Source organism: Calonectris borealis, chromosome 7 (genome assembly GCF_964195595.1).
Source record: "Calonectris borealis chromosome 7, bCalBor7.hap1.2, whole genome shotgun sequence".
NCBI lineage: Eukaryota > Metazoa > Chordata > Aves > Procellariiformes > Procellariidae > Calonectris > Calonectris borealis.
Genome location: NC_134318.1, coordinates 20885090 through 20896975, shown reverse-complemented (window position 1 = coordinate 20896975; position 11886 = coordinate 20885090). Strand labels below are relative to the sequence as shown.

Below are 11886 nucleotides of genomic sequence, written 5' to 3'. Positions count from 1 at the left end.
TACAGGGAAGGCAACATGGAAGAATCAGCCATTCGAGTAGGCTTTGTCACCTACAACAAAGTGTTACACTTCTATAACGTGAAGAGCTCACTGGCCCAGCCACAAATGATGGTTGTCTCAGATGTGGCAGATATGTTTGTGCCACTCCTTGATGGTTTTCTAGTGAATGTGAATGAGTCCAGGACAGTTATTGCCAGGTAATAGAAATTGATTTACAACATGTGTAGCAAACTTCTTGTTTGGTAGATTCAAGCATTGCGTGCTCATTTGTCATGTTATTCACTTAGAAGTCACTCCGTGTATTTTAACTTCCTATACTCTTTGAGATTAAGCTGGCAAAGTAGGATGGGAAAATTCATGGGGTAAGGGTATATTTGGCTCGTAGTCCATCTTGGCAGAGGGTATATATGAGGGGATTTAGCGCAGAAGGGCATTTCTGTGAAAAAACAAAACAAAACACAACCAGAATGATGCAGAGTGGAAGTTGTAAGAATACTGAATCACTGTCTTTAAGGCAACTGCCTAAATAACTGTAAAATGAGGCAACAGTGGTGTCTAATTTTGGTTCTGTGGAGAAAATTGAGTGGAATAGAGAAGACAAAATCTAGAAGAAGAGAAAGAGAAATTAGCAAAGTTTTGGCAGACTATTTAACACAATACTTGAACTGTAATTAACTATAGTGTGTAGCTAACTATGTTTTGGGAACTAGACCTGGCATTGCCTGTTTTGTAGTGCATTAACAAGCATAAATACAAAACTGTGGATTAAACCTATTAATCTTTGAATAGTACACAGGATGCTTGGCAAAAAGAGGCCAAGAGTCACTAGTCTTTCCTAAGAGTTTACTTACCAGTATATATTGGAATATATTAAAAGAGCAGAAATACAGAAGAGCTGTTGGAGTAGGCATCAGTTGAGGCTATACAGCAAGCACTGAGGATATGGATGAGAGAAGCCAATGAAGAATGACAAAGCATTTTTTTCACAGATAGATGATGAGATGCCAAATACTGTAAAAATTATGCAGATTTACAGACACATTAGGGACTTTTGTTTAAACCACCTCAATCTCATAGGTCATCAACTGCAACTGTGTGCCTTTTCCAATTAAATGGAATCTTGAATTCCTCCTTTTTCTTGTTCTTTGCTAGTTTGCTGGATCAGATTCCAGAAATGTTTGCAGACACAAGAGAAACAGAAACTGTTTTTGCACCTGTGATTCAAGCAGGGCTGGAGGCACTGAAGGTTAGTAAACGCATTGTCATGGCAAACTGTGTTCAGACTGAATACTTTGAAGTTCATATTCTGCTAACACACACTAATTCTAAAGACGACAAATCTAAAGCTTTTCTTAAGTCTCCTTGTGGTAGATGCACTACATGTAGAGAGTACTTGGTTTATTCTTCAAGTGCGTGTAGCTATCTGTTCTCTATCCAATTTTTTTTTAATAATTTTTGCTCAGAGTACAAGACGTGACTTAATCTCAACCTGGCTGGGTTTTGCTTTGAACAGTTTATAGAACTTACAAAAAAAAAAAAAGACCCTCCAACATTAAAACCAAGTGCTGAAGTCTGTCGTGTCTCATTGAGGAGTTATGTAACGTGGTGTCTTTATAATTCCGTGCTTAAAGCTCTGGTATAATCTTAAATAAAAGGAGAGAATGCAATTTGTTGAAGTTGCCCACAACAATGTGCTAACCAAGTAAACCTTTCCTAAAGTTTTTCCGTTCCAGTACTTCATCCAGATCGTTACATGCATGATCTAACTCCAACTTGTATATACTGATCAAATTGATTGCCTGTATGATTCCATCCAAAACTGTTCATAGAGCTCTTTGTCTGTCATGTAACTCCTTAGAAGTCTCTCTTAAACTCAGTTTCCATGACAATTGTTCAGTCAAGAAATAACAGAAATTACTAATTGATTGTTTACATACTGCATGTGTCAGAGAAAATAACCTACTAAACATTGGCTAGTGTTGACATAGGTTGTTGATTTAAAATTAATGGTCTGTTGAAGCTTAGATTACAAAATCCTTTGCCATCTCTGTGACTCTTTTCCTTTTCCACAAACTCAGTAGCTGCAAATCAGAGAAGAAAGCAACCTAACACATTTGCACAAAACCTTTTATAGCTGAGTCCTGCTTACTGCTCCGTGTCTTCTTGGAGCCATGGAACTAGCACAGTCCAGTAGAACTAAAACTTGCTTTTCTGTAACTGACCAGTAAGCTGTGCTCCCTGTGTTGGATACCACTGAAGTCACCAAGTGATAACTGAGCCTGTGTGTCTGATAGAGTGCCTTCCTGACATAAAGTGAAATAATGAAGATGCTTGAATGCTTGTTCTTGAATCACAGTTTCCCTTACAATTTTTATAAATGTTTCTAACCTGTACTTTTGCACTCGCTTTCCTGCAGGCAGCTGAGTGTGCTGGCAAACTCTTCATTTTCCACACCTCTCTGCCCATCGCAGAGGCCCCAGGGAAGTTAAAGAACAGGGATGATAAGAAACTGATCAACACAGATAAGGAGAAGGTAATCATGACTTGCATGATGCTTAAATTACAGGTCTATATTATACTTTTTATGAGATAAAATACCTCTGAAGCAACATTAAAAAAATTATAAGGGTAGCAGTAATGTAACCATCCCAGCTAATATCTTTTAACATTGCACTTTTATCTTCTGTTCTGAAGCAGAGCTGTGTAGACTTGACATCATAAGGACAGCTCTGGTATGAGAACAAGAAGAGGTAGATCTAGATTCTTATACAGAATAAAATACCATAGCTGGGTTAAAGTAAATGTGCTGAACTTACAATTAAAGCGAGATGTGTAGTAATTTTCGTAATATTCAACAGTTCTTCAAAGGCAGGGTCAGGAAGAATTTATATGATCCTAATTTCCCTGAAAAGAAACTTAAAGTATAAAAGCGTATTAACTGGGGTTATAAACTGGATCTCACTTTTCTTTTCTTAGCACAAACTTCTGATGTCATCTCTGACTTCCTTTCTTAGACTTTGTTTCAACCACAGACAAGCTTTTACAACAACTTGGCCAAGGACTGTGTGGCCCAGGGCTGCTGTGTGGATCTGTTCCTTTTCCCAAACCAGTATTTGGATGTGGCAACACTAGGTGTAGTAACTTACCAGACAGGAGGCTCCATTTATAAGTATGCGTATTTCCAGGTAAGAGTGACATTGACTCAGACAGGTATTTGATCTAAATAAGAACTATTGTTTAGTTAAGAGTTCTTTTTCATGGTGTGAGCCATAGTGAACAAGTACTTCTTTGGAAATAAATTGCTACTTAAATGTCAAGATTTTCACCAAAATTATTTTGTTAGCTTTATGTCTTTACACAAAATGTCTCCATTAATAACAAAAACAACACCAAGAAAAGTTATGCTGTTACCTTTTGGCACAATATTTTATTAACAGGGCACTGAGCCCTGTATGATGGCTGATTTTTAGAGTAAGACTGCAGGGGATAGTATCTGGTTTTAAATTACTTTATGGTTTATGAAGCAGCTCTGATTTATGGGAGTATGAAACTTGAATTATTGGTTGTGTTCTAGCTGGAGACAGACCAGGATAGGTTCCTGAATGACTTGAGAAGAGATGTCCAGAAAGAAGTGGGATTTGATGCTGTAATGAGAGTGCGCACAAGCACAGGTGGGTGTTAGCATGAATGAATCTTAACAAATTGACCACTTCAAGCATGTCATATGGGAAGTAACAGATTTTTCCCTAATTTAAAACATCTTGAGACTAGGCTATGCAAAAAGCTCTGCTAAAGCTTTGAAATTTTAAGGCTTTTGTTGAGACTGAGCAAAGATCCCTGCTGAAATCTGTCAAGATAACTTAGTGTCCCCGATGACGGGGTTTTCAGGGCTCCAAAGGCTGTCTGTCTTGTTATTCTGTTGAAAATTGTGGTTCATGTTGGGGTTTTTTCTTTTTTAGGTATTCGAGCAACTGACTTTTTTGGAGCTTTCTATATGAGCAACACAACTGATGTAGAGATGGCAGGTTTGGACTGTGATAAAACAATCACAGTGGAATTCAAGCATGATGACAAACTGAGTGAAGACAGTGGTGCACTCCTTCAGGTGAGGGGATAGGCTTTCTAGGAGAAAGAAGTGAGTTGACAGTTTAGAATTGTCAACAAAACTGTGTCGGGGGGAACCAAATCTCAACTGGGGAGAGTGCCAGTTGCAGAAGAGGATGAGGTCGTTCTGAACTGAATTATTAGACACTCCTTCAAGGAACTGTTCGTTCTTTCTTTCTGCCCCTTACTATATACCCTTAACCTTTCAGCATACTTGTTCTCAGGGTGACCTAGACTGCTTCAATCTACAATGTACTTTCCAAGATCAGGCTCCTTAATACAAACTGCTACCATTGCTGCTTGTTATCTTTCATTGACCCTGATTCTTAGCATATGTTTTTAGCTTATCGTGCAAGTCTTCTACATAATTATCTTATTTGTTTAGGCATTTGAGTCCTAGTTTTTAATGAGGTATATTCAAACCCTGCCTTTCTTATTGTAGCAGGACCTCATTTTTCTATATCCTGGCATTTTTGTCTCCTCCAGTGTGCTCTGTTATATACAAGTTGCGCAGGACAGCGACGACTCCGCATTCACAACCTCTCCTTAAACTGTTGCACGCAGCTTGCCGACCTCTATCGAAACTGTGAGACAGACACACTCATTAATTACTTGGCTAAATATGGTAAGGGTAAATACGCTAACAAGAATTGCAACCTTTAACTGCTGTTAAAATGCCTGTTGTCATCCAATGACACCTGTTTATTCTCTTTGCATCAAATGTCAGGTGGCAATCCTTATACTTCAGTCATTTATGGGAAAGAGCATAAAGCTGTGATGATAGTATTGTTGCTTAGGACGAGAGGTACAGATAGAGGGTGTAGGCTTATTCTTCATACAAATTCTTGTCTATATTTTTTTAATAGAGGTTTGTATTGACAGCTGTCTGAATTCATCTTTGTATTTATTTTTGGACTGTTTTAGTTTGTTCTTTAACTGTTCCAGAATTTTGCTCCGGGAATAGGAAATGGTGGCCTTTGCTCATAGATATGGGTTAAATATCATACTATCGTACCCTATTTACCCTTTCTAGTTTGCAGTAAAAGCCTACAAATCCAGCAGAGATTGAGTTGTGTATGTTTATTGCCATTAAAATGTAAGAAACAATCCATTAAAGAAAGATGGCCAGGCTATAAAAGGAGTTTTTATAGTACCCCTTGCTTTCAAGTATGACTAAGTGTATTTTAAATGGGAGATAAAGAGTTGAAGAATATATAGAAGATATATATTGAAGAATAATAAAACGAAGTAAAGGAGCTTCTTCAGATCTTCAATAGGAATGTATCATCTCTTTCCCACAACTTTGAAGGGGAGGGAAAAAATACTTTCATAAACAATAGTTGGTTAGATTTACTTTGTGGAAGTAGTGTTGGGTTTTTTACTGTTCATGAGCAATCACTTGATAGCCATCCATTTCTTTCCTCTTTCTGTGCAGCATATCGTGGAGTTCTGGGTAGTCCAGTAAAGACTGTACGAGATGCACTGATCAACCAGTGTGCCCAGATCCTAGCTTGCTATCGAAAGAACTGTGCTAGTCCCTCTTCTGCTGGCCAGGTAAGCTCCGATGCTTTCACTTGAATCACTGGCTCGGATATTAAAAGGTGATGAAGAGCTTCTTTCTACTTAATCTACTCAAAAAAACTCAATTGCTTTGCTCAGTAGAAATTTGCAAAGAGAAGACTCAAGGAAGTAGAGAGACTGCAAGTAAAACTATAGTTGAGAATGGCTTCTTGGACATCTGTCTGGAGCCCAGGAAGCACTGCCTGCTCCAGAGAAAAGTTTTATGTTATTTTTGCAAATCCATGATATAATTAGACTATCAGCTTTCACTCCTCACAGCTGTACCACACTTTGTTGGTTCATGCAAGCCTCGTTTTGTCAAATGTAAGCTTATTCAGCAAGACAGCTGAATAACTTCTCTCTGCTTGTGACTTGTAGCTGATTCTCCCTGAATGCATGAAACTGCTTCCTGTGTACTTGAATTGTGTGTTGAAGAGTGACGTCCTTCAGCCTGGTCCGGAGGTCACAACGGATGACCGTGCCTACATTCGTCAGTTAGTCACATCTATGGATGTTGCAGAAACAAATGTTTTCTTTTATCCCAGGCTTCTGCCCCTGGTGAGTAATTCAGGATATTCTTACCACTTGAGACTTGCTGTTGTCTTGACTTGTCGTAAGGACTGGCATTTATATTTTAGCAAGGGAAAGCGATTTGAGAAGGATTTGGGATCTGCCATCTGTTAGGATACTTCACTTAATTTCACTCAGTGATAGATGCGTTACTGTATCTTGTGAATTTGCTGGGGGATTTTTTTCCTGAGCTGTTAGCATGTGACTAGTGGCAAAGAAAACTCTTTTGACCCTTTCATAGTCTTTTAGAAGTCCTAAAGCTTCTTATAACTTCATGTAGTAATTTTCATCGTTGCAGGGCAACTCCACGTACTATTCTGACTTTTCAGTAGCATAGTGGCTGGAATAACACTAACAACTAATTACATTCCTACTCCAGGAGGCAATATTGGAACTACAGAGTAATTTCACAGCAGCCTTATGTTCTCTTTTGCTGACCAAGAGTCTGATCTGCTTCTGTGTCACATTCAGTAAGAAAACTAAGCTAAAGAAGATGATAATTCAGTAACAGCTATTGCAGTTTTATAAGTCGTAGAAATGCGAAAACCATTGGGGTCTTAGAAGCAGAAATATTCAAGGCTTCATAAAATGTTCTTGTTTTATAACCTTGATTTTATTTTATTTTTTATTTCACTCTAAAACAGACCAAAGCAGATGTTGACAGTGACTCCTTGCCAGCAGCAATCCGGAACTCAGAGGAACGTCTTTCCAAGGGTGACATATACCTGCTGGAAAATGGGCTGAACATCTTTGTGTGGGTGGGAGTCAACGTGCAGCAAGGCCTGATCCAGAACCTCTTCGGAGTGTCATCCTTCAGTCAGATTAGCAACGCCTTGGTGAGCTGGATGGCAATGCGGGAGCTAGTCTGTGATAGTCGCCTAAAACTTAAAACAATGAGAAAGCAAGTTGAGAAAATAGTGTTAATTTTTTATACTAGGAACAAGAGCAGCACAGGTGTGTGAAACTGTATTGGAAATGTACTGGGCGTGTTGGGCATGCTTTTGCCTAGCTTTATTTGACAAGCCACATCTCCACTGATGGTGAAGAGAACAGTCGATATGTAAATGGAACAAATAATTGACCTTTAATTCTGGTATCATGCTATATTCTCTTTTAACTAGTTGAGGTCAAAGAGATAGTATGTTAGTGGGGGTAGACATATCTCTACCCTTATGTAGTATGACAAAACTTGTTTTGTTTAATGTTGCTCTACTTCGCATGACTAATGGGGGTTGGATATCTTTCATTCCAGAGTACCCTGCCTGTCTTGGAAAACCCCTTTTCAAAGAAAGTACGATCTATTGTTGACATGCTTCAAGTGCAGAGATCCCGCTACATGAAGGTAAAAATGTCCCCCATTCGTAGCTTTAAATCCCCTTCCCTTTTCGCAGAGCAGGTGATGCCTGGTAATGCTGCAATGCTGAACTTATTCTTCCTAATCTCATAAATGTGATTCAAACGTAAAAGTTTTCAAGGATCTGAAAAAAAATTTTGTTACTAGTTTTGGAGTTCTGTGCTTACCATAGTTCTAGAACTAAATTTTTTCAGGCCTATTATAATATACTACTAATGCACAAACCACGTATGTGGTATTTTCCTTCTATTTAGAAAGGATTGAGACTTAACCCAGCTTATTTACAGAATTCAAAGCACATAAGCCATATATGCTGTGATTCTGGTAATCTGTCTTTGGATTTTGGAGCTATTCAGCTTTTTGCTCTTTTTTTCCAAGAACATTAATTTTGCTAACCTACTCACTGTTGGTTTTGTTCTTGTTTTGGTTTTTGTAGTTAATAATTGTGAAGCAAGAAGATAAGCTGGAAATGCTGTTCAAACACTTTTTAGTGGAGGACAAGAGCCTGAGTGGGGGGGCTTCATATGTGGACTTCCTGTGTCACATGCATAAGGAGATTCGGCAGCTACTGAGCTAGAGGAGGGAGTGGTGCTGGAACTCAGCAGTGACATTTCAGTCTCCACTAATGACCTGATCAGAAGGCCCAGCGCCCTCAAAAAGGACAACGTAGAAATCTGTACAATTCCATAATTTTTAATACATATTGCATAAGCAGAAATCCTTTCAACCTCTCCCAGTCCTGTACGAGAGATGAAAAATTTTCCTGGTGAGGGCTAAAAAAAAAAAAAAGGCCTTTGATACCAGGTCTTTTACTTGTATCTAAATTGTTTCCTGTGCTTGGCAGGAGTTCACCCCCCAACCCCATGCTCGCTAATCCTGTCGTAATGAATGTAGTTTTTTTCAGTTCACTGTACATGATTCAACATTGGGTGAAAAAGCGATAACTCTTCAAAACTTCTGGTAGTTGCTGTGTGTTTGTATGGGCGCGTGTGCATGCTCCAAGTGTGAAGAGGATGCGCAGGTTGGGAGGACAAGAGGCAGGTCAGGTGATGGGAGCTGGAGCAGCCAAACGTTTTGTGTCTCCTTCTCTTAAGAGATAAACATGACGTTGCAGAGCGCAGATGTATCATGTGGCTGTCTGAACCAGAAATCCATGAAAAAGGAAATGAGTGGTAAGCCAGGAGGCATCAGGGCAAATTTCTTTCCACAATCTTCCCTGTACTATACATTGCTGTGCAGATCTGTAATGGAGTAAGTAATAGTTCAGTGAGCAACAATCAACGGCCTCTGAACAGCGTAGGGGTAGAGACGGTGCTTCCTGTTGCGTGTGCGGTGAGTCCTTCTCATTGCACGGCTCTGTAATGTCCTACTCAATCCATGTTCCGTGGCCCCTCCTGCAGAGCTTACCTGTCTATCCAGATGGTGGTGGGAACAAAAGCCTCTTAACCTTAAGCAGAAAATACTTTTAACAAGGTGATGTGGGGCTGTGTAGGAACTGGATGATAAGGAGGTGGCCATTTTCAAATATATTATTGTGAATTATTGCAAACAAGCAGGAATTTGAGTTATACTGATGCAAATTTGAGACTGCTTTGTACCCTGGAATACAAGGAAGGGGATACAAAAACTGAGATTTAGATTATACTGTAGTAGGTATTGCAAGTACCTGATTTTGGTTATTGAAAACATCTGGGCCATAGTGAAGAGTTTCATTACTGGATGTTTATACCCTCCCCCATTCTACCTACTGATCAGCTTGCACAAAACCTTTTTTATAAGCCTGTTTGTTAAACTAAAATACCTCAGACAGATTAATCCATCCACTTTGGCCACTCTGCTGCTCCATTCTGCAAGGGTGGATGAGAAGAATCCTGTGAAGAGGGGATAAGTGTAAATCAAATTCAGAATTTTAAGGGCTTCGTTTACTCGCTTTTGAAAGGGGGTTTGTATATTATAGCTTGAACGCTTAACAAGTGTTCTGACAACACCCAGGAGTTAAATCTACCAATAGCACTAAAAGTGGAAGGAAGAATGTGGGTGGATTAGAGAATATATTATCTGGGCTTGATATTTCAGAGGAAAGTCCTTGTTAAGAGCAGAAAAATATCTGGCTGTGGTTTTAGTTCCGTATCCTGTAGCATGTATATAAATCCATTTTTCTTCTAATGCTGCTAGTTTGTCTTCCCTCCCATCACTACACAGAAAGGGGAATATGAAAATTGTAATGAAGAAACTCTTTCAAGATGTAGCTGACAGAACCTTCAGCGTTTTTGTATGAATGTGGCTGACTTATTACTCCACGTACTGCCTCCAACCAAAAAAATCTAGAGGATTTTTAACCAGAGGGGAAAAACAACTTCCCAGGAATATCAGGCGCAGCAACCACAGATTTCCATAAATACTAATTTCTAGTATTAATATTGAGGGGCGTGGGGGGTGGAAATGAAATCATAAATGAACCTTGCATTTTCTTCACTTGTTTTTCCAATGCATCTTTTAATTTGTAAAGAAATAAAAATATATTAAGATGTATTTTATGTCATTGTTAGTAAATAAACACTGCTTATTTTTCCAAACCCTGTATTTTGCGGGAGGGAGGAAATGGGAAGGGCTAAAGTCTAGCGGATTGATTCTTTACAATCCAATCTTCTGCTGATCAAGTTCAGTCTTTTTTTTTTTTTTTCCTTATTCACAGTGAATGGTGATAAGAAATTCAAGAGTCAACAGACAAAAGGTGCTGTTTAATCTCAGTGTTCCTTTACCTAGATGAATGGTTTTTAACTTTCTGCCCCTTCTGAACTTTCATTTTGCAAGGAGATTTTCATTTTTTCTAACAGCTTAGGTCAGATTGATTGGGGGGTTTTTGGTCTACTTTGGGAAGTATTACCCTTACCTTGTGACAGTGTTAACTTGAAGACTTCTGCAGTCTTCATTTTTCGAGAAACAGAGCTCCTATTTCAGAGTTAAGATAGCAGGGAAGGTGGGTGGGGGGTTTTTTTGGAGGGGAGGGTGCTAATTGCAAAAATAAAGTTCAGAGTGAACTGGCAGTATAACTTGACTGTAGCCTAGAACATTGATATTGTACAATGTGCCGATAAGCTTACAACAATCTGTATGAAAGCACAAGACAATCATTGCTAAATATCCAACAATAGTTTGCTGTAGAATATTTTTGATATTACTCTCCTACAGAATGTACATTATGTCCAGAATCTGCTACTGATCTGATATATTGCGATAACGATGGGCCTTGTGCATCTTGTACATTAATCGTGTGGAGTAAATTGTGCTTGTGGGCATTTTTGTGGCAGCACCCCTTCCGACGTGCGTGGAAATTGCCTTGCAGAGCCCATGTCTGTTAGCACTCTGTTGGGATGTAAGTGGAGGAGCTGGTGGGGATGGCGTGGGGGTGGTAGTCTTTCTGTACTGACTGTGCTGTGCTTCTGGATCATGCCCGAGTAGTGTTGGGACCTAACTTCTCAAAGGAAAGCAAAAAGATTCCTGTGTTTTAACCTGTTCCTTTTACAGATAGAGAATACCTATTTACTCATGTCCATACTGACTAATGTCCTGTATTATGAATTATCAGTTTTAAGTATTGTGACTGGGGTTAAGTTATCTCTTAAGGAATGAATTTGAAGGTTTTAGCAATTCCATAACTGAGTGGTAATTCTAGTTTTTTTTTTATTTTTATAGTGTAGCCCAAACTCAGCTTTGGCTGAGTTTGAAATACCAATTTCCCATTTACAGAGTATTTTAACACCAAATGAGTTGTTCCAGGTTGGTACAGAAGAGCAGCTTTAAGGGAGCTTTAAACCTACCTGTAGATACTAAAAAAAAAAAAAACACAACAAACCCACAAACGTTCTGTTACTGTTACTAAAACATGTTCTCTGTTCCCTCCCTTTATGGTCTTCAGGAGGAGCTACTCTCGGTGTACTTTCTTGCACCACCTAAACGCCGGCTTGGTGCAGGAACCACCGCTCCGCAGGTGTACTTGCTTTCAGCAGGCCCTGCCTCCGCGGAATAGCCCGGGTGTTCCCTGTCAGCTTTAGGTGCTGCTCGTGCGGGTGCCTTAGAGGCGGAGGATTTGTATCAGCTTGAAGTAAGACCGCACAAAGAGTGAAGTGCTGCTGTTCTCCTAACAGGTCCGTGTGACGTTCCGCTGCCCTTGCAGCCACTGTTAATTGGGGTTGAGGATAGCAAGTGACAGGCGGGGGAGAGAGGCGGTACCGCGGCCGGCTCTGCCCCGCTCCCGGGGACCCCCGCTTCGGCCGCGCTGTGGCGGCCGTTCCGCC

At 39.7% G+C, this 11886-nt stretch overlaps 1 protein-coding gene across 5 annotated transcripts in view; it reads left to right on the top strand.

The window, feature by feature from the left end:
• SEC24C (SEC24 homolog C, COPII component) overlaps positions 1-10635 on the top strand; it is a 39601-nt gene extending 28966 nt beyond the window's left edge. For all 5 annotated transcript variants that reach the window (XM_075154444.1, XM_075154443.1, XM_075154440.1 and 2 more), the window contains 12 exons: positions 6-197; positions 1153-1246; positions 2417-2533; positions 3015-3185; positions 3575-3671; positions 3960-4105; positions 4591-4729; positions 5540-5658; positions 6043-6222; positions 6879-7070; positions 7487-7576; positions 8025-10635. In XM_075154444.1, the coding sequence (XP_075010545.1) occupies positions 6-197; positions 1153-1246; positions 2417-2533; positions 3015-3185; positions 3575-3671; positions 3960-4105; positions 4591-4729; positions 5540-5658; positions 6043-6222; positions 6879-7070; positions 7487-7576; positions 8025-8165 (1678 nt within the window). In that variant the 3' untranslated portion in view covers positions 8166-10635. The remainder of the gene's footprint in view (positions 1-5; positions 198-1152; positions 1247-2416; positions 2534-3014; positions 3186-3574; positions 3672-3959; positions 4106-4590; positions 4730-5539; positions 5659-6042; positions 6223-6878; positions 7071-7486; positions 7577-8024) is intronic.
• Positions 10636-11886: the final 1251 nt, after the last annotated feature.